This window comes from Saccostrea echinata, unplaced genomic scaffold (assembly GCF_033153115.1).
Source record: "Saccostrea echinata isolate AGI-Se365-2 ecotype Australia unplaced genomic scaffold, CSIRO_AGI_Sech_v1 ptg000054l, whole genome shotgun sequence".
Classification (NCBI taxonomy): domain Eukaryota; kingdom Metazoa; phylum Mollusca; class Bivalvia; order Ostreida; family Ostreidae; genus Saccostrea; species Saccostrea echinata.
The window spans coordinates 19934164-19958020 of NW_026889803.1; the positions used below are offsets into that span (position 1 = coordinate 19934164).

General features: G+C 34.3%; 1 protein-coding gene across 3 annotated transcripts; it reads right to left on the reverse strand.

The window, feature by feature from the left end:
- Positions 1-192: 192 nt before the first annotated feature.
- On the reverse strand, positions 193-21445 carry LOC133206068 (dynamin-like 120 kDa protein, mitochondrial). 3 transcript variants are annotated; one of them, XM_061341996.1, is made up of 30 exons: positions 21341-21445; positions 18279-18603; positions 17089-17220; positions 16737-16848; positions 16250-16285; positions 15866-15945; positions 14010-14063; positions 13730-13834; positions 13340-13426; positions 12415-12491; positions 12101-12218; positions 11708-11782; positions 10820-10891; positions 10491-10590; positions 10043-10173; positions 7775-7847; positions 7283-7355; positions 6908-7023; positions 6565-6629; positions 6198-6274; positions 5765-5857; positions 5085-5157; positions 4532-4687; positions 4135-4243; positions 2509-2642; positions 2023-2109; positions 1693-1809; positions 1189-1282; positions 877-987; positions 193-720 (listed from the first exon to the last, which is right to left on the reverse strand). In XM_061341996.1, the coding sequence occupies exons 1-30, from the start codon at positions 21367-21369 to the stop codon at positions 656-658; spliced, it is 2976 nt and encodes a 991-aa protein (XP_061197980.1). In that variant the 5' UTR covers positions 21370-21445; the 3' UTR covers positions 193-655. The 3 variants fall into 3 exon arrangements, with proteins under 3 accessions (XP_061197980.1, XP_061197979.1, XP_061197981.1); XM_061341995.1 differs by having other exon boundaries at positions 13340-13447; XM_061341997.1 differs by lacking the exon at positions 16250-16285 and having other exon boundaries at positions 13340-13447.
- Between the last annotated feature and the right edge of the window lie 2412 nt (positions 21446-23857).

Here is a 23857-nt window from a genome sequence, read left to right on the forward strand (position 1 = left end):
TGATAGGACTGTCCAAAAATTTCTAGAGCCTCAAACTTGTTTTAGATTACCACTTCCACACATCCCTTGTACATGTTGTATATGGCATAAAACTGCTTAAATTACAAATGTCTAGTTGTATAGTTTTCCTTGTAGGAAAAAAGCATAAATGTGTAATTTAAAAATATTTTTGCTTAAAAAAAATATTGAAGATTGTATATTTTCAACATTTATCATATTTTTCTATTACATTTATTCTGAATTGTACCATGACAAAATAAATGGCAAATTTACCTCACTGTATTGTGTTTACAAGTTAACAATAGTATTCTGAATGCAGATAATTTAAATCATACATACACATGTACATATACCTACATTGCAAAATAATCATTTATAAAATTTTATTTTTGTAGACAGTAAATAATGAAAACCCAGAAGTTAGCAATACATGAGGCATAACAACATGCATGTAAAATGAGTAACAAACTTAAGCACTTCAGAAGAAAAATCATAATGGGATTAACCTTATCTGCACCACATCACTTATCGAAATAAATTAGTACTATAGTACTCCATACACTGCACTGGGAGGAAAACTGCTGTGTAAGTTCTGACAACATATAATGCAAATAAAATCACAGAGATGCTCCTTTTTTTATGTTTATGATCCATGTCATTTCTCCTTGTTTAATGCTTGAATAAATTCCTCTAACTTCTCTTGAATCTGTCTCACTTTTTCTGTGGAGAACGATAAATGTCATTTTTACAACAATGGAATTATCAGTGCCAAAATTGTTTGTGTTCATTTTGTTGACAACATCGTTTGCAACACTTTGTTATTAAAAGAAAACTTCTCTCAACTCTTTAGCATTGTTTCAATTATTAAACACTTACTTAATTCCTCTGCTAGCTGTACTCGTGGACCCGTCAGTAATTTGGCCAGAGTTTCTGGATCATCACCAAATTCATCTAATACTTCCTTTATTATCCTCTCCAGTCTTCTAGCTGTATAGAAAGAAAACACACTTGTACAATCAAGCTAACAGGGAGTGTTAGAGATTTCAAATTAAGGTTAAATGCTGGGAAATTAACTGAAGATGAAAGGTTCCAGGAAAGTCAAATAAAGGAATGTAGTCAGTGTTGCTATAAATGTGGTTTCAATTTTTAAAAAAGAAAAAGGTTTCTAGTTATTTGAATTACATGTACCTTCATTATTGACAACTTGTTGTCTGAGAGCATTACTTGTAATCTGTAACATTCTCTGTAATCTCCAGAACAGTACAACATCATTACATTCCAGCTGTAATTAGGAGCAGGCAGACATTAGACTACAGAATAAACATCTATACATTCTGAAGATTTGATCAGATGGATGTAACTTACACCAGTACATGTACATATAAATATTATATATCAAAGTTTTTCAACAGAAATTATGCTATGTCATTGTACAAATTTGTTACATAATGTAATAAATAAAGTTTGAATTAATGAAAAAAAAATCCCTAAAAAAACTGCCCCACTCTTTAAAGTACAACATTGCTACAAAAGATTTAGTAAAACACAGCTACAATGAACACACTTATAATGAATTCTTATTTGCAGGGAAGCAATTTTTACTCCAGGTTATTTTAAATTGTATTATGATCTTATCAGACACAATAAGTGTGTATTTTACTATATATTTCTTTGAAAACCTGTGTGACTTACTCCTGAGTCTGAGAATCCTTTCTGGTAGTAATAGAAGCCTTTTCTACACTCCTGACAATGGCCCAGAGCTTTACTGAGGAAGAACTGTCTGTAAACGTGATACCAAGTCTCCCTTATCTGTAACACACAAAAGTCATGATGCATTTCTTAGTGCTCATCAAAATGTATAAATTTTTCAAAATAAAACTTTCAGTATCAACCCTCTGTCCCACTCTTTCATATAACAAGATTCCTTTAACATTGTTCTTAAAATGAGTTGGATGCTATCATGTGTTGTTCATTAAACAAACATACAGTACAACTTATATAACACAACATTTTTTTGCTTACAAAGTCATTGGTGACCTCGATTCCATTGGTTTGTAAGTTTCTACGGATTGTAGTAAGTTCATCTTTGGCAAGGTTTGACTTGTGGTCCTGTGAATATCAAAAACATGCTGGCAATTCATATTCATTCTCTTTGTTGTCTACAGTTATTATGTTTTATATATGCAAATTTTTAAAAAATTTGAAGTAGCAGATTCACTTAAAGATGAATATTTATATTTTCACTACTGTAGTACTGTACACATGAACAGGGTTATTTTCACAACATTATTTTTGCCCTATAACACTTGCAAACTATTCTGATCAATTCACCCAGCCACATTTACATCTTTAACTCTGTCTCTGTTGAATTCACCAACTGACAACGAGTTTGAAAGGAAGGACAATAAAACAAGGGCAAAATTTCTCTGTATGCAATATTTTAAACTGCAGATTCAGATCTTTCAGTTAATTCCTAACTCCATAGATATACCAGCTCTGTACACATACCGGTTCTGCAGACAGGATTTTTTCCAGCTCCTGCCTGGTTGCACCGCGGTTTTTGTGCTCCTGAGTTTTGGACTTCCAATGAGTCCATTGTTCCCAAGTTCCTGGCCCAGTTAGCTCCTTTATCTTATCTTGTGCTGCAATGAGTAAAGAGCATGTGATCATTTGTGAATTTAATACACCATTAATAGTGAAAAAAACATAGGTAATCAGAGATTACAGAGCTCACCTCAACGAAGGCAAAGTCCCACACTAAACTAATAATCTAGTAGTGTGCATCCCTAGATGCAACATTTATGCAATTTTGGTCTGATATGGCTTGCTGCTTGGGAATGGACTTATCTAAAAACTTAAAACTAGTCACTCATCCAGAAAATGCAAGTCAAATCCTGCATCTGAAGCAAGTTTGAGAGTGTTCGTCCCTTGATGCATCATCCATGCAAGTTTGGTTCAGATAGGCCTTATAGTTATTTGGAAATGAGATCTGCTCCAAAAACTTTAACCTGGCCACTCATCCGGAAAATATAGGTGAGATCCACCATCTGAAGCAAGTACAGTGGTGTGCATCCTTAGATGTATCATCCATGCAAGTTTGGTCAATATACGGCTTATAATTACTTGGAAATGAGATCTGCTCCAAAAACTTTAACCTGGTCACTCATCCAGAAAATATAGGTCAGATCCAGCATCTGAAGCAAGTCCAGTAGTGTGCATCCTTAGGTGTATCATTCCATGCAAGTTTGGTCAATATAGGGCTTATAGTTACTTGGAAATGAGATCTGCTCCAAACACTTTAACCTGGTCACTCATCCAGAAAATGTAGGTCAGATCCAGCACCTGAAGCAAGTCCAGTAGTGTGCATCCTTAGGTGTATCGTCCATGCAAGTTTGGTCAATATAGGGCTAATAGTTACTTGGTAATGAAATCTACTCCAAAAACTTTAACCTGGTCACTCATCCAGAAAATGTAGGTCAGATCCAGCATCCGAAGCAAGTTCAGTAGTGTGCATCCTTAGACGTATCATCCATGCAAGTTTGGTCAATATAGGGCCTATAGTTACTTGGAAATGAGACCTGCTCCAAAAACTTTAACCTGCACCAAAAACCTTAACCTACTCCAAAAACATTAACCTGGTCATTCTTTAGCTGGAATTGCAGCATCTGAAACCTTGACTGGTACAATGAAACACACTAGAAGCATCCTCCATGCATCTCTGATTGATATAGGGCATAGAAGTACTAGAAAAGAAAACTCAAAAACTTTAACCTGGGACACTGACGCCGAGGGTATTACATAAGCTCCCCCAACTTCGTTGAGGTGAGCTAAAAATCAATTTGCAGCATCTCTTTAGTTAGGAAAGTACCACTCTGAATCCTCTGTTTCTATTTACTACAACTACAAGTGAGATTTGGGGTTTTGAACATTCAATGGCATTTCACTTGGTGTCAAATTTGAAAAGAGTTTGGCTCAGTTTATATTTTCAACAAAATTTCTTGACTTTCGTGTATAAACAGGTTCAAGGATTTAGCTAAAATTGTGAAAACAGAACTAAAATGACCAGACAGTCTATCACAATTGGAGGAGGGTGTGTATTAAGGGGGACACAATAATTAAATGGTGTATACATACTCTGTTGTAGTCGATTCTTGACAGTCTCCTCCATGAATTTGATGGCAAAGTCCCAGTGTTGTTTGTCAGTCACTGAGCGGTCTTCTAGGGTGTTGACCTGAATAACCCTCTAAAACAAGAGCATTAGAAGTTATTCCACTTCTGTCCAGTTTGAATGTTACATATATATTTAATTTCAATATTTTCACATTTCAAAATTATACATAATGTAGAACTCTTTGAAGTACAGTAAAAAAAATTGCTTACTGCAGTTGTAAGTCTGATAATATATGGTACAAAGTTTATCATATGAGGTTCAAAATACATGTACTTGCAACTTATTCCTCCAAAGAAAACTTAAATTTCCCTGAGGGATGTTAAATCAATATCTGGTCATTTTTATTTTTCCCTTGCTTACCAGACTGTCCTCGGCTTTGCTGTCCCACTGATGTTTGTTTTTGCTGGCCTCGATGACTGCTACCTTCAGCTGGTCAAAAATCTCATCATGTCCTTTATTCTTCTTGTCTTTCTCCACAATTTTTAGGAATTCATCATGCAGTGTATCCCAGCCGACCTGTAAAATACGTGTCATGATTGTTCTTAAAATAGAACCTTGTGATCCATTCAAAAGACAAAGAGAAATGTGGATTTGATGGCAAGCATTCTCATAATGTTTGGCTGATGAAAATGACAATCAAAATAAAGAACATTGGTAAGACTTTAAAGAAGACATAAAATGAAGTAAAATAGTTGAATTTTTTTTCAAGGGGAAGGGAGAGGCAATAACTGGTACTTTTCTATGAGAGATACACAGTGAGCTAAATGCAAAGTGTGAAAGATAGAAGGGCAAAAACATGAAAAGATGGTAGGACAGAAGACGGACATGACAAACACTATGCCCTGGCCATATTCATGGCGTGGCATAAAATTATTGTGAAGTACAAAAATAACAACAATTTTTTATGACATACCTCTACACATTTCTTTGGTAGCATGTTGTCAGCCCACTGCTTTAATTTGATATCCACTGTAGTGTTAAATGTTCTGAAAAATGACACCATGTCACAAATAAGTCATTAAACTCAGTTACGATAAATTACACACTGATCAATTTTTTTCAATCTCTGCCAACAATATTATAGGAAGTTAAATTTTTTAGTCAACTTTATACATCAGAACCAAATATATATCTAAAAAGTTCATGAATGGTTTGAGGAAAAATGTGCCTTTGGACAAGGAAAAAAATGTTGCCAGAATTTAGAATGGAAAAACTTATGCGGCAGATTATGTTAGGCAGATTATGTTAGGAATATGTACATGTATGCTGGGAATTTATTTCCATTTGATTACCTCCACCAATTGTTTGCAAAATATCTGAAAGAGTTTTGAATCTACAGCTTGCATTGTGAGGCACTAAAAGTGAACAATTTGACAGTAACTTTAGTGATCACTAAAATACACATTAGGTCCATGAGCCACAACTCTCAATCGAGTCTCATTTCTCTAAGGGATGTTTGTATATTAGTCTGATATGTGATGATTTTTGTGACATGTAATCTGCAAAGTTTTTTCCCTATATTCATGTATTACCAATGTAAAACAAAGAAAAATTTTAACCCAGAAAGCTAAATAACCACATAAACACATTTACCCAGAGTTCTCCGTTTGAGCTGCAGGAAGGTAGATACTCTCAAAGAAATAAGACGAACATCTCTCCCACAGTTTATTGTAAAATGCTTCTTCCCTGAAACAGACATAGACATGAACAGGTATAATACATATGTAACAAGGTCTGTGTTATTTTGCAGGCTACGTACAACTTATCTGAAAATCAACTGACTCTCAACATAAAATACAAAATATACTTCTTTAAAAAAAACTGATGGTCTCAACCCAGTGCATGTCCATAAGATTCCCTGTTTGTCCCTGTATTATTGCATAAATTAAGACTATTATGCACCTTGTAAATATGGAACATAGGCCTGCAAGGGTGTTATCTTTTTTCCTAAATTTTTTTTCTGTCCTTTCAGTTCATTTACAGAAATGGGATTTAGTTCAGGTACAAAAAGAATACAATTTGATACCATTGTTTTGGTGTGAGTTGACCAAGGTTGATAATTTCATCTAAGATGTCTCCTTTGGCCTTCTCAAAAAGTTCATCCTAAAGAAGAAAAATTGTGTAACATAACATGAAATGAAGAGATGAAGCCTGAACCTTTATCTTTAATTAAATATAATTTTTAGATTCAAACCATGATAAAAACAAGAAATGTTGTGGACAGACAAGAATACCAGGTAATATCCCTCTAGTACTTAACATAATTTTATTTTTCCATATATTACTACTCAAAAATTCTTCATCCAGGAAATCAAATCCCCGCGAACCCATATTTTATCTCAAACCACAAAAATTGGACTCCAAGAAAATATTTGATTTTACAGAATTCTTACCCTGTCTAACTCTCTTTGTCTAGGGAATGTATTTTTCCACTCTGTTTCCAAATTAAATCTGGTTGCTGTAGATGGAAAATTAAAAAAAATTAATTCATATTCATTTACTCTGCTTTTAAATAAATGGGGATTTAATACAACATTTAATGAAAAGAACATCAGTATCTTAAGTGATTAATTTGGAAATTTGTACTGGTTAAAAGTAATTGGTGATGTAGCCCTATGAGAATTTTAAGGTTGATATCTACATGTTTTAGGGGAAGATTAAGTGTTTTTAGCTCAGCAAGGTTCAATTTTTCAACATGTAAGACACAACTGTATGGAAAGAAAAACAGGATATTACCTTTGAAAGCATCGGCTTGCTGTTCAACTGACTCCCTGACCATCTTCCAGAACAACTCCGACACGGCCAAGCTCATGTTCTGTGTCCCCATCTGTGTGGGTTTTAACACACCATCCCTAAAAATAAATGTATGAATATCATCTTATTTAAGAATCTCTTTCTTTATAATTCAACTGACTGAAAACTAGTCCAAACAATATTTACTTGAAGAAATGCTTTTATTTGTTTCTGTAAGTGTTAAAATTTTAACTTTTCTCATAGATAATTAATCGTCTTTATTTACATTAATTAATAGTCTTTATTTACATGTATGTAAAAAAAAATTACTGTCCATGTATCTTTTCCTCCTTAGCCCATTCAAGAATTATCACTTACTTGAATAATTTAGAATTCCTGAAAAACGTCTCTTCATAATTTTTTATTTCTTGAATACTGTCATTTTGATTACCTGAGAAAAATATGTTGTTCTTAAAATTGTGCATTTCATTTTTTTCCATTCAAAATTCTATGTTCTTTTTAAATTTACTAACTGTCACAAATCATTCAGGCCACACCATAAAAAGTTATACTCAATGGATTTTTTTTTTCAATTAAAGTTAATATTGAACCAACATGTGTTAATTAGCCTTGTAGCAATTAATGTGTTGAATACAGATTTCTTGTAGTTATTAAGATGTGGGTTAAATTACAGAAAATCATATCATTTACATGTAGCACTCACAATTATAACAAATATAAGTAAAGCTATGTAAAAGTAAATTGTATAATATTGAGACTGATTAATCAATTGAAAGAATTAAAATGCACAGGCCTTGTTAATAAACTGAACAAAATGATGAACTGTACACCAACTGAAAATACACATACCTCTTCCTGTAACTACCGCAAAATATCCTAAAGCCTTCATGGGGAATAACCTGCCATCTAATATGGATTGGATCTACAAATTAAAGTGAAAAAGAGATAGGGTCAAACCTCATCATCTCAAACTCGATAGGGCCAAGAAAAAACAGAGAGATATCAAAAGATTCAAGATATTGATGTTAAAATAGATCAAGAACAAGAGGCCCATGGGCCTTATAGGTCACCTGAGTATCATGTATTAACTTTGCCCTGAGCCCTGCCCTAACACCAGAGCCCTGCCCTAACAGTAGAACCTTGACCTAGGGGACATAAAATTCACAGTTTTGGAAGAGGCACCCAACTCATAACTATACTCTTAGTTCATCGGCAGGAGAAGATTTTCAAAGAATAATTGCATTTTTTACAATGTAATCATTAAAGCCCCACCCTAACACCAGAACCCCTGACCCAGGGGCCATGAAATTCACAATTTTGGAAGAGGCACCCTTACTCATCCTAACTATGTATTCAGTTTGTTTGCCTCAATACCCAGGATCAAAGAAGAAGATTTTTAAAGAAATAATGCATTTTCATTATATATTCAACAGAACCCTGCCCTAACACCAGAACACCTGACCTTGGGGCCATGAATTTCACAATTTTGGAATAGGCACCCTTACTCATCATTACTATACTCTTAGTTCATCGGCTTAATACCCAGGAGAAAAAGAAGATTGTCAAAGAATTATTGCATTTTTACTATGTAATCTTTAAAGCCCCGCCCTAATACCAGAACCCCTGAGCCAGGGGCCATGAAATTCACAATATAAGAAGAGGCACCCTTACTCACCATAACTATGCATTTAGTTTGTTTGCCCTGGATTAAAGAAGAAGATTCTTAATAATGCATTTTCCCTATATATTCAACAGAGCCCCACCATAACACCAGAACCCCTGACCCTGGGGCCATAAAATTCACAATTTTAGAAGAAGCACCTTTCCTCATCATAATTATTCATATTGATTGTTTGCTCAATACCGTCCCAGCAGCAGAGGAGAAGATTTTTTAAGAAATAATGCATTTTCACTATATATTCAACAGAGCCCTGCCCTAGCACCAGAACCCCTGACCCTGGGGCCATGAATTTCACAATTTTGGAAGAGGCACCCTTACTCTTCATTACTACACTGTTAGTTCATCAGCTTAATACCCAGGAGAAAAGGAGAAGATTGTCAAAGAATTATTGCATTTACTATGTAATCTTTAAAGCCCTGCCCTAACACCAGAACCCCTGAGCCAGGGGCCATGAAATTCACAATATCGGAAGAGGCACCCTTACTCATCATAACTATGCATTCAGTTTTTTTGCCCTGGATTAGAGAAGAAGATTTAAAAATAAAAATGCATTTTCACTATATATTCAACAGAGCCCCACCCTAACCCCTGACCCTGGGGCCATGAAATTCACAATTTTAGAAGAAGCACCTTTCCTCATCATAACTATGCATATTGTTTGTTTGCTTAATACCCAGCAGCAGAGGAAAAGATTTTTTTAGGAAATAATGCATTTTCACTATATATTCAACAGAGCCCCGCCCTAGCACCAGAACCCCTGACCCTGGGGCCATAAATTTCATAATTTTGGTAGAGGGCTCAATGCTTATTACAATCATGCCAACAGTTTGACTGCTTGATGTCCAGGAGTAAAGAAGAAGATTTTTAAAGATTGCATTAATTTTGATGGTTTTAGCCCCACCCCTCAGGCCCCAAGGGGGAAGGGGTCATAAATTTCACAATTTTTTACTTCCCTTCACCTATAGATGCTATATGCCAAATTTGGTTGAAATTGGTTCAATGGTTCCAGAGAAGAAGCTGAAAATGTTCAAATGTTAACGCACAACGGACGACACATGCCGACAAACGAAAATAGATAGCAATAGGTAACCTGAGTAAAATCAGGTGACCTAAAAAGTTGTTGGGACTCCCAGCCCACTTTGACATATCCATGGTATTCCAGATATCCATGTTTGAGATACATGTGCTGAAGTTCAGCTGTATTTCACTTTCATTCATCAAATAAAGAAAACTGACCAGAAATAAATATATCAGTTTATACATACTATACATGTAGAACAAGTTTATTTCATATCATTTTTAAATTTCTGATGGTTGACTCTGGGCTCTAAATACAAATTATTGAGGATGATTAAGAGTAAGTGAAACCCTACCCTATCTGGACTGTATAGATTAGATTCTGCCAAGTTGACTTTAGTGAGGAAGTGAACACCTACCCTATCTGGATTGTATAGATTAGATTCTGCCAGGTCGACTTTAGTGAGGACAAATATTGTCCGTTTTCCTCCTGGGTCCATCTGACTGACTAGATCTGTTACATTGCTTCTCTCTGCATCAAGTGCTCCATCTACAAATTGGTTATGCATTATTTTAATTACCATTTCACACTACATGTTTACTATTTATTGAGTAAAAAGCTTTATTACTAGGAGGTGTTGCTGAAATACAGTATAAGCATACTCTAACACATACTACACCAAAAACAGGGCATAACAGCCAGAATAGCTGATAAAGCAGTGTATTTCAATAAAAGCACATTTTTATACTGGAGTTTAAAATTGATACTTGCACGTCTGTAGACCTGCATAATTTGTGACCATAATTTTGGCATAATCAACACTTCAAGGAATACCCTTCCATAAAGTTTTCCCCCCTCTTGCTTACCTTGAATACACAGAATTATGGCATTGGGATTTTCCATGTGGCTCTTCACCATTTTACGGATATTGTTCTTGGTCTCTGGTGCCATTATTGAAGTTTCAGTCTAAATGATACATGGAAAAAGAAATTAAAATATAAGCAACAGCTAAATTCAAACAATACTGACATAAATTATATTGCATTTTGTTTTCATTTTGTTTATAGTGTAGTAATAATTTCCTAAAATTCTACAATTTTATATACTGCATTTAATATTTAAAGTTTATTTATTCCATAACATCTGCTGAGTTTTTTTTTATTTAGCTGTAAGAATAAAGTCCACAATGACTTACAGATATTATGCCGGGTAGATCCACCAGTACCATTCTCTGTAGACCAGGACCTTTGACTGTCATGGAAATTGACTAAAATTGAGAAAAAATTTGGACAAATGAAATACTTTTGGAAATATTGTTGAAATCAACAACAAATTCTCAAACAATCCCTATACATCTTTAAAATGATCAAAAATGCTATGAAACTGTGTTCATGACTACCGGTAACTTCAATAAAATTTTCCTAAAATAAAATGAAATCCATGAAATCTTTTGACCCATGAGAGGTATAGTACTCCCCAGAGAGGCAACACTGGTATCCCTGACCCATGAGAGGTTATTCAGTACTCTCCTGACGGGTCCCGACAGACAATGCTGGTAACCCCTGACCGATCCTCTGACAAACCTCCTGACTGATCCCCCAACCAATGAAAGAGGGCCACACTGACCCGTTACCTGACCTATCTCCTGACAGATCACCTGACCCATGCAAGAGAGACAACACTGATCCATTACCCCTGACCTACCTCCTGACTGATCACCTGACCCATGAGAGAGAAAGAACACTGACCCATTATCCCTGACCTACTCCTGACTGATCACCTGACCCATGAGAGAGAGACAATGCTGACCCATTACCCCTGACCTACCTCCTGACTGATCACCTGACCCATGAGAGAGAGACAACACTGACCCAATATCCCTAACCTACCTCCTGACTGATCACCTGATCAATGAGAGAGAGACAACACTCTGACCCATTATCCCTAACCTACCTGGTACCTCCTGACTGATCACCTGATCCATGAGAGAGTGACAACACTGACCCATTACCCCTGACCTACTCCTGACTGATCACCTGACCCATGAGAGAGAGACAACACTGACCCATTACCCCTGACCTACCTCCTGGCTGACTGTTTCTCCATCACCAACACTAGCTTTCATCCTCAGTTCAACTTCTTTCCTTAGTGCTGCCAACTGCAAAACAAAAAAGATTTGTCAAGAATTTATCATATAATAAAAAAAGACATTAATATATTTATAAAAGACAATATCTACTGGGCAAAAATTTCAAAAACAATTTTCTATTGACCTTGGCAATATGTAGTCTCTGTCTTGAAATGTTCACGTTATAGTGATTTGTTATGGCAAAGTTGGGAAGTCAGGGTACCAAGCAGACAAAAAATACAATGATTACTAATTTTTGTATTCAATTAAATGTATATCTATTAAAATATGAATTTAATATACATGTATGAATCTCAAAAGAAATCCATGTCAATAAGGTCCACTTACATCACTTTCTTTTGTGAGATCAAATTCCCTTGAGCTGTCTTTAAATGAAGCTACATGGTATGGCCCCTCACTGAGAGTCACCTTGACTGGTGACCTGGTCATCATCTCTCCAGATCCCCTTCAGAAAAAATCAAAATCTGTCTCAATTTTTATTTTCATTTATTTTTTTGTTTTTTTTCTGTTGTTGTTTTTTTTTTTTTTGAAATGGGGCTTCAAAATGCTGACAAAATCAAATTAGCACAAATTAACTGTGGATTTCCACTATTTCAAAAATATGTCAATTCATATTCAATAATATGTTTAAGGCATATTACCTAGGGAAAATACGAGCCTGTACAATCATTTCCAGCACACTGGTTTTTCCAGAACTCTGGTCTCCTACAACAACTACCTATAGAGGAAACCAGTATACATTAATATTAGCCTTTCCTGACATCTTATCTGCATGTATATTATAATATAGAGCAGAAAATTGTTATAGATTAAGGACAAGGTGGAATAGTTTTTAGTTTGCATTTATACACACAAGTTTTTAGTTTGCATTTGGTTCTACTTCAGAGTAAGACTGCATAGACCATGAGTACAGCAGTACTGTTACACAGTTTGTCAAAATGATCTCTGATCAAACTGAAGTAATTCTTTTTCATATGATTTGAAAACAACAAAGCCTTCATTGATTTCAATTAAGCTTTCCTTCAGATTTAGATTTGCTGTTGTATTTATAACAAAATGCTAACACTGGACAGAATTCTGGCTGTTGTGGAAACACAACGGAACCAGAATTTTTACATTTCCTGTTGTATTAAAAACACAATGCTAAACCTGGACAGAATTTTAAAATTTGCTGTTATGTGTGTAACACAGTGACATCAATGGAAAGAATTCTTTAAATTTGCTGTTATGTTTATAACACAATGCTGACATTGTGCAGAATTACTTTTCAACTTTATGTGTTAAGTTACCCTGGGAAGGTTATGTGTAAACTTACCCTGGTTAGATTATTTGTGTGTTGTAGACATGTAAACATACCCTGGTTAGGTTATTTTGTGTGTTGTAGCTTGTGTTAACTTACCATGGGGAGATTACTTTTTGTGTTGTAGCTTGTGTTAACTTACCCTGGGTAGGTTATTTTGTATGTAGACTTGTGCTAACTTACTCTGGGTAGGTTGTGTGTTGTAGACTTGTGTTAACTTACCCTGGTTAGGTTATTTTGTGTGTTGTAGACTTGTGTTAACTTACCCTGGGTAAATTATCTTGTGTGTTATAGCTTGAATCATATCGCTCCAATTCATCTAACACATCAGAATACATGTCAATCAGGCTCCTCTGAAAAAGAGGGTAAAAGACCTAGTTTAATTGATCGATCACAGCCTCTGATAGTACATAAAGTATTTTCTGCAATTTTTTCTCTCTTCAATGAAGTCTATAAATATACAATATATTATTTCTCTGAAAATTTATGAAAACCTTGGCTTACCAGGAGTTTTAGAGTTTTGTCTATTTGAATTTGGCATGAATTCAAATTAATACCACTAAAATGCAATTAATTTCTTTCATCCCTAATTCTGTTTTTAAAATCTCCTACAACTATTAAGCATTAATTAAAGTAAAAGAAAAACTCTTTGTTACCCTCATTGATCTTTTTCGTCCACTTTTAACTTCTTTCAACATGAGATTTTTACGTAGGTCCTTGTTTTCCTTCATTAGTCTGTCTATTTCTTTCTGATATCGTATCTGTAAATTTTCATAAATGTAAAAGTCCAAAAATTATCATACAAAAAAGAAGCATTGCTTCCCTCATGAACAATATACATTTATTTTACACATGGTAGAAATTATTTTTCGACTGCATTCCTCAAACAAGAACTTCTAAGGGAAATAACTCTTACTGATATTATAAACTTTGTACCTGTATCTGGATCATCTCCTCTTGCACCTGCTCCAGCCTTTCTTTTTCTGGACTCTGGAAAACAATATGTAAATTAATAAAGTCATGCAAATTAGGCTGTCGGGTACTGTCAAATTCAGGAAATGCTGTCACATCAAAACAGAAAAATAAGTTTAAAAATGCTGCTGTTGCACAATCAATGAACAAAACCCAAGTACAGGTAACTCTTGATGGCTCGAACTTCGATCTCTCGAAGTTCTTGATCGCTCGAAGTGAGTCTCCGGTCCCGATTTTTCCCCCTATATAACTAAGCAAATTTACTCTTGATTTCTCGAACTCTTGATCTCTCGAAACCCTTGATCCCTCAAAGTCAAAATGCAGTCCCTCTATGCATATTCTATTAGAATTTACCCTCGATACCTCGAAGTGGCTATGTGTATACAAGGTTATATAATTAGCACCTATACCTGGACATTTAAATGACCCAAGGAAGAAGACGCGGGTCTCGAGGAACGGGATGTTTATTCAGGTGACACTTATGCTGCAAGGTGATAATTGATTTATAATGAACCATATTTTGCCTATATGCTATTAAAATAATTATCATCGACTGTCTTACGATAATTGAGAGACGCAGTGTCAGTGAAAAGTAGTAATTGATTAAAAGACGAAACACTAATTTAATTTTTATTTCAAGTCAGTGTCAAAGTTAAATGAAATATGAAAAAGCAGAAACAGCTTCAATGTCAATATGACAACTATTATCGGACAAATACTTAAAAAACTGCGTTCAGTGATCATGTTTGGAATAGTCCATGCTTTATACGTGTACGACGCTGTAAAATGTAGTTTTCGTGTAACAAATGCGTAGTATGATGTCTGTATTACAAAGAATAAATAAATATACATGAAATGACGATATACATTTTTTGCTTTACTCAGTTTAATGAAATATTCATCTAAATTACGAAAAAATATAGTTGTTTTATAAAAGCCACATGTAAAAAGGTTGAGACTGCATGAAAATCGTTACATCCGGTAAGACTAATTTTAAAACCAGTCTACAAACCCGGAAAATTCCGGACTCTTGAAAACTCGAACTCTTGATCTCTCGAAGTTTTTCCTCGGTCCCGCGGACTTCGAGGTATCGAGAGTTACCTGTATTCTGAACAACGTTTCTTTACCAAACTAACAGTATCAGTATGTGCCATTTGTCTTTGAAGTATTACTACTTTAACAAGTTTCCTCACAAAATATTGAGGTACCTTACCAGGCATTTGTGCAAGATACCAGAGGGTTGTGTTTCCTATATAATCCTATTTGAAATATCTTGAATTGTCAATATCACATTGTTTGTTGTATTTATTTTCCAAGACATTTGGAAAAGGGTTTAGAAATCACAAGATAATTTTAAAGCTATATCGGTATATGGTGTATCTGAGCTAAAAAATAAAAATACGAGATTGAGTGTAGATGAAAATGATATTTGTTATTTATGTTAAAATTAAAATTTTCACCAATTTTCAACTTGAATAAGCCCACTTTTCTATAGTTAATTGACTTTAAACTGTGTCTGATATTTAAATGTGGAGTCTGTAAATAAATCGCTCATTGTTTAAAATTTCCAATATCTATAAAATGCGATTGATTTAAATTGTGTAATTTACAGGAAAGTCCTATCTTTATAATTATAAAGTAATAAAACAAATAGAAAGATCTTTTTAATTTTAGTTAGTCTGAACTTATCAAAAATACGCCACATATGACTTTAACATTATAAATATTTCTTATATATTGCAAGGAGAAAGATAACAGATATTTGAGGAACGTTTCGTCAGACCTTATTAAAGAATGTCAACAAGATGATAATATATTACCCTTTTACTTGATGTTGTAGTTGCTCCAGATCTTCCGAATCCAATCAGTGGTACTGTATTTTTATGGGTAGGTGCATTATCTGAAACACCAATAAAAATTCTGATGTTACCTGTGTTCTAACATCCCCCTCCCCTCCAAATGATGATCAATACTCAAGCAATTAAAAATCAACTATGAAAATTTAAATATAAAAGAGACAATAAACTTTAACATGCTCTAAAGAAATAGAGAAATATTCCTGAGGGAATTCCAAAACCATATTACTCCCATACAACTATATAAAGAACAAAAAGGATGAATGAAATGGAATATGTGCAGAATTCAAGGAGATGCAAAGTTTATTGTTTAAGTTGTGGGGGATAACACTTGATATATCTACACACCTGCATCTTGGGATATGGCATACAAGACCCGGCCACCTAGTAAAACAACAATGAAAAAAGATTTGTTCATTAAAATAAGACTTCCTATACAGAAACATCCAGTCACAAGAACGAAACACTCTGAAGAAGGATACATTGGCAGATTTCTGATAAATCCTGTCCCCTTTAGTTATGGTGATTAACTGGATCACCTATCACCAAACCCAGACATAATGTACGATAAAAGGCACAACAAACAATACAAAAATTCAAAGCTGAAAGAGAAAATCAGGATCATACTAGAAGCCAGATATACAATATTCAAACTTAAGAAAAGATTTTTTTTTATCCAGAAATGCTTGACATGAATTTTTATAAGAAATGCTTGAATTCTGCACAGTTTAGCATGAAGTGTGCTCCATATAAGCTTGATAAAAATGCCAGAAATGTACTCCATTTACACATACAACATCTTGACTTTATTTTTGTACAAGCGTTAATATGTCACCTTTAGGTAAAACTGCGGTTCCTTCCTGACTGGTGTTCTCCTCCCACCACGACTTGAGACTGTCTACCACAGCGGCATCCTTCAACTTAGGGAGGTGATTAGAAATGAATCCCTAAAAAAATTTAATAAACGCAAGTGAGAAATATTTTTTAAACACTTTAAATAATGCTCCTTTAGAGAAAGGGAACTTGCAGTTGATGTTTCAATTTCATTAAAAAAAGACAAAACCAAAAAAAAAAATTGTAAGAACCTAACTGTTATTATATCAGTACATATGAATCAATCATATTCATTTCTTCAAACTTTGCCATTCATTCATGTTGATCAATCATCTTAACTGTACAAGACTTACTTTTTCTGGTAAGCTGACTTGAGAGGCTGCACCTTTTATGCTCTTCATGAGGTTTCTCATCGTTTCTGATTCTGGAATGTACTCTTTCATCCACTCTAAGTCTGGTAACTGCTTTCTGACTGCATCTATTTTCTGTTGGAAAAAATATATCTGAACCTGTTACAAACAGAACAATTAACTCTTGAATAATTTTCTAACAACAAGCTGAAAGGATATTCAAAATACTATATGAATCTATGTATGAAAGGTTCCGCTTCATTAAAAACAAGGTCATAGGAAACAAGCTTTTTATGAATTTGTGCTTACAGTGATTTTCAGTTCCTATAGTTTTATAACATATTTATTATTATGAACTTAACAGATATAACAAATTACATTTATAACAAATCAATATTGTTTGTCTCTAGCAAAAACTTGTTTTACTGTATACTGTAAATATATTACATTTGGTTGTGTATTTTTTTAGCGCCTTTGGTGGAAAGAAGCTTCCGCTAATTCAAGTACAAATCTCTTGCACAATATATGCATAAATAAGAACATTTAGAAATGCGTTAAATCAAATCTTCGCTAATTGTTCAAAAAATCAATTTCCTCTAAATATTGTACACACTAAATATAATACATTTATATGGCATTGTTGAATCTATTTACCTGAAAATTTACAAATTGAATATTTGTCTTTTTTAAAGCACTGTGCAGTGAAGTTCAAAAACCATGCAAAACCCTGCACTTTGTTTTTTTTTTCTCTCTCTCTCTCTCTCTTTTTATTGATTTAGAGCCAAGGAAGTGACAGAATCTCAAGCAAAATACATTTCTGATTCTAGGAATTTGAGTTTGATGGGTGTAATTAGCAATATTCATTAGAATGGAAAAAAAAATACTTAGATTAACCCATGGCTGGCAAGGACAGGAATGCTAACTAAATCAATCTTCATGGATTAACGACAATGTAGTTAATGTTAATTAAAACATATTGCAATGTATTTAAAATGAATTTTGTTCTTCCATTAGGGAAAACATAAGATACAAAAAGTTTTATCTCTTGCAGCTTTGCTTAATTGTAAAACTTGATAGATGGTCAACAATGATATTTTCCTACAATAATACTCATCTCTGCCTAAAACTTTTATTCATGTTCTTATACATATATAGAAATGTATTCTTAAGTTGTGACTGGACTAGGAAGATACCTGACTGATGAGAGCACCTGTTCCTACTGCTGCTGTAATGATGATATTCCTAGGTCTCAGCAATGCCCTGCCAACTTTGTTCCATGTCACCACATACCGGTGATTGCCCTGCACTGATAAATGACCCCTGGCAGTCAAGAGGTATTTGGAGGGTCTGCTTCTATGGGCATGATAAAACCTCCAAAATCCCCTTTCAGAGACCAGGAATAAGGACGACCGAAGAGAGGCCTGTTTCTTTATTAAAGCATGATTTCCAGATATGTTTCGTGACTGCTGTTGACCATATCTTTTCACTGCTAGTTGGATGTATCGTTCACAGTTTGGACTATAAAAGAAAGAGGAATTGTAAGAGCTTTATCATGAACTTACCGGTATCCCTACCAGGGTTTGACACCAAGGCACGTTCGACCGACCCAGTCTAGTAAATGCGTGGTCCGGTCGTGTTAAATGTTCATGAACTAGACCAACTGGTCGTGTGGATGAAATAAATGTTAACCCTCATTTCACTCTTTCAAATAAATGCTCTAAAAAACTTTTTAAAGAAATTTTCTTAATTTTCCGATTGCAAACACAGCCAATGATCTGAAAAAGAAAACTTCCCTGCATGACATAATCGCTATTTTTGAGCCCGGCTGTAATAGACAAGTCACAATCGAAACTAGCTTCGTTCAGTATCACCGTCATGGTAGCTCAGTTGGTAGAGAGCTCACTCCGTGATTGGAAGGTCGTGTGTTTGAATCAAGACCGCGACTGACCTAAGTCAATAAAAAATAGGTAGCAACTGTTCCTTCGCAAGGCGCTCGGCACTTTGAAGTGAAAGTTGCGGGTCCTTCGGATGAGACCTTAAAAACCGAGGCCCCTTTTCACAGTAGGCATTGGCAAGATAAAGAACCCTCACTGCTCAATGACCCTGAGTGCCAAGTAAAGGTCTAAATTTGAAGCCCTTCACCAGTATATGGTGACATCTCTATATGAGTGAAAAATACTTGAATGGGACATAAAACAACATACAATCAATCAATTGTTCAGTATCATTTGGTATGAATAGTCATCGAACAAAAATAGTTTTTAATTTATTTACATGTATATTTACGGTAATAATTTAAGTTCCTTGAATTAATGTTCTTTAAAGCTTATTATATTCGCATGTTAACTCATTGGACTGCTACCTATGGGTTGCTACCTACGGAACAGTCTGTCAAAATAAACACATGAACACATGCGAGAGATACACTGTAGTATGGTTTGGAAACTTTTTTCCCATTATAATAGCAGGTTATATAAAGAAAATTTTCAAGTTTGGTCAGGACTAGTGATTTTATGGTCAGGGCTAGTAAAAATTATGGGAAGTACCGTATATATACTCGCCTATAAGTCGGTTTTTTGGGGAGTAAACTTTGGTCCAAAACTCTTTATCCGACTTATACGCGAGTTATAAAATGGTTGGCATTTTAGTGGGTCAATCCCTCTAATCAAAGCTTAAAAAATAGAAACGACTTATAGGCGAGTATATACGGCAGCCCGACTGGTCTAGTACTCATAAAATTTAATGTCAAACCCTGCCTACACTCTTTTTAAATATAAGTCAAGTAATATCAAAGTTTAAGGTCAGCATTTCTTTCATTGTTATTCATCTTTATTTGTCATCCTGAATAATCACTGAAAAGGGAGGTTTTTTTCTTTGCAGGGCTCAATATTAAGGCATGTCCGACCAACTCATTCTAGTAAAAGTTTGATCTGCTCTAGTCTATTTTGCATCAAGCTAGCCCGACTAGTCATATATTAAAAATTTATAGGATTTCTAAACAATTGATTCAATGCTCTGTGTGTTTTCTTGCTTATCGATGGGTTAGATTACCATATATACTCACCTATAAGTCGGTCCGCCTATAAGTCGGTTGCATTTTTAAAGCTTATATTAGAGGGATTGACCCTCTAAAATACCAATCATTTTATGACTCGCCTATAAGTCGGACACAGAGTTTTGGACCAAAGTTTAACTCCCAAAAAACCGACTTATAGGCGAGTATATACAGTAGGTTTTATTTTTGGATCCCAATGAAAATAAAAAAAAATCATGAAAAGATTTGTTTTGAAATTCTCTGCTTCTTTTATTATACAATAATATAGTTAAACAATTGTGAGGCATTTATTTACACTATTATAGTATAAATTTTGGTATTTCCCCAATCTCCCCCATTTGATTTTCTTGTAAAGTCTACACTTAACCCAGATTTATTCTTCCTGCTAGGTCATTTTCTTAACAACTGAATGTTCGATATATGTTTTATTTAACCAGATTTAGAATTAAAATGAGTCAAAATATGATTCATCTCCCTTTCTGATTTTTTTCTTGAATTCAATAAAAAAAATTTTTTTGATAATATAATTTTTTTCTCACATCACAAAGAAAAAAGACCAACTTTATGATTATTATCAATTTATTGATGATGATGTCATCATTTGACCATTTTTCTTTTTTTCATGCCAATATTTTAGTATTAATAAGTTGAGTCATTCAATGATCAGCAGATATTAAGTTAGGTCTAGTGAAGCTGAGGTCCAACTAGTTGGACTGGTCTAGTATGTTTTAAAGTTAATGTTGAGCCCTGTTTTGTGACAAGGACTGCTCTAATTGTTGGGATTTTACATGATTTAATTGCCAGAATACAAATTCTGGTCAGTTTGTTTTCTGTTTAGTTTTCTGTATAGTGTAATTTTTCAAGTCTTGCTATGAGCTCTCTTGTAAGTATCTTCTTGTAATAGAGATGTGTTAGTTTAGATGAAAGAGTGTGGGGTTCCAGCATTTCCACTGGTTGTCTCTTTACGCCGCAAGAAATTTACTTAGGAAATTCGAACTACAAAATGTCTTTAACATGTTCCAAGTAAATTTAACGTTAGTTCTTCAATTATTCAGTACAGTATTTAAAAATTTACTAAAAAACTTTAAAACACGTTTTGTTTCAACAGTTTACAACCCTTTTAAAGTTATTTCGTCATGTCAAATCTATGTCCTGCATGACATTTTGTTTCTTTGATTGTTTGAAATAAGGACTACTTACCCAAATCTACCACAGATAAGCCTGTTCATATTAAATTTGATGATTTGCAGAAAAAAATATGCAGAAGTTTATATCTGTGTAGAGTAAAAGTTACCATTTACACTACATTCTGAAACTGAAAGTTTCCCTACGTCCATTTGAGCCAATGTCCTTGACCTTGCTTCGTATAAATGTAAGAGTGTTCATGAGTGCAATTTATTTTTCCGGATCAACTAAACACCTCAAAAAAAAAGGGGGGGGGGGGGGTCTGAAAACCGATTTATTGCTTAAAATTTCCAAAGTCTAATAGTAATAACTTTAAAAAAAAAAAAAACTAGTTTTATTTTATGAAAATAGAAAATTCTTTTGTTAAAGTCATCAGTAGCCTTTTTCACAAAAATTCTTACGAGTAAGATTAAAATTTTACAACTCTGTAATTTCTTTGTTTAATAAAGAAAATTATTTTTTCAGAAGAATAAATCTCAATATACTGTAATGTAATAGAAATATAAGATTTTTTGTAACATACTTCAATTTAGGTACATATAGAAGAATTGGAAAATTTTTAATCTTAGTCGTAAAATTTTTTGTGAAAAGGGCTACAGGCTCGTAGTATCGGGGCGAGCACTTTTTTTCAGGGCAAAAACTATATACTCCCATGTTTGTTAAGTATGAAAATGTTTGTTGAAAGGCAGTCACCACCCCATCCCCACTTTTTGTGTTTGGACATTTTTTTTGCCCCCGTATCGAAGATTCGGGAGTATAGTATTTTGCCCTGTATTTTGCCCTGTCCGTCCGTCTATCTGTCTGATTAGCTGTTTGTCCGCAAAAACTTTAACCTTGCCCATAACTTTTGATTGGTTGGAGCTATGACTTTCACATTTCATATGTGTATTCCTTGTGACAAGACCATTCTTTGGGTACCATCATATTTGACCTTTTGACCTTGGAGTTTGACCCACTTTTGCAAATTTTTTGAGACTTTAACCTTGGTCATAACTTTTGAACAGTTGGAGCTTGAGCTTTCAAACTTCACATTTGCATTCCTTTTCAATCTGATTAAAATCAGATCCTCGGTGCTCCTTTTTTAATGATATGTCGCTTAATTACGAGGATCAGATCCTCGTAAGCGACATATCATTAAAAAAGGAGCACCGAATATCTGATTTTAATCAGATTGCATTCCTTTTGACAAGACCTTCTTTTAGATACCAACATCTTTGACCCTTTGACCTTGGAGTTTGGCCTACTTTTGAAAAAACTCTAACCTTGGCCATAACTTTTGAAGGTTGGTGCTAGGGCTTTCATACTTCATGTGCATTCCTTGTGACAAGACTTTCCTTTGGATCTCAACAATTTTGGCATTGACCTTAACCTTGGAGTTTGACATACTTTTAAAAAACTTTATCCTTGGCCATAAGATGCAGACCTGCCTACCCTTTTCATTGCGAGGGTGTAATTTCAATACTCATTTTGGGGGAATTTCAGAGGTAAAGGCGTAATCCTTTATGTTTCCCTAGTTTGACGTTTTGAAATGATACTATATTGTCCAAATAAACCTGTAATTGTACATCATTGAACAAAGCAAGCATGAATGTTCCGTTTTCAAATCATTTATTGAAAAAAAAGTCCATGTGTTGTAAAACTGGTATTCTCAATGCAGTCATATCAAACTTATTTAACTTACATGCCTAACGAACTTTTGGAAAAATTATAGAAAATCACACAATTCAAAGTTTCATTTGCACGTTAATACAAATTCAACATATTTGCGCTATTTCGTTTTTGTTTTCCTTACATTTACTTGACTCTATGTTGTTCTAAGCAATGTAAGAATAAACAATTGAAAATTAAACTGACTTTACTTATTGCACATATCATTCAAAAGTTTTTCCCTTAAGTTTGGCATGCCACCCCTTAAAAAGGCTTAACTACAAAGTATATTACCTATGTTGTCTGTATCGTAAATAATCATATCGTGAAGAACCGAAACCCTCTATTAATTAGTAATAATTACCTTCTTCTCTTTTTTATTTAGGAAAGCCTTTACTTTAACTTTCAAGTTAGCCTTTCATTAAGTTGTCTAGGAAAAATATTTAAAAGCGTAAAAATAAATTTCATGGCGTAACAGCGTAATTTCGTGGTAAAAAGCGGAAGAATTACGCCAAAAGCGGAAGGGCAGGCAGGTCTGAAGATGTGAACGTTTGGTTCTAGGGCTTTCAAATTTCACGAACGTCTGTATCACTTGTGACAAGACCTTCCTTTGGGGCCCCATTTGACCTTGACCTTGACGTTTTACTTACTTTAAAAAAAAATTAACCTTCGCCATAACTTTTGAACAGTTGGTGCTAGGGCTTCCAAATTTCACAGGTATATTCCTCGAGACAAAATCTTTCTTTGGGTACCAACATTTTTTTTATCTCTTGACCTGGAGTTTGACATAAGCTGCCATACGGGGGTATCAGTGTTTCACAAATACATCTTGCTTTTTTATGCTTGTCAAAGATTTTTATAGGAAAGTTGTCAATCATTTTTCTG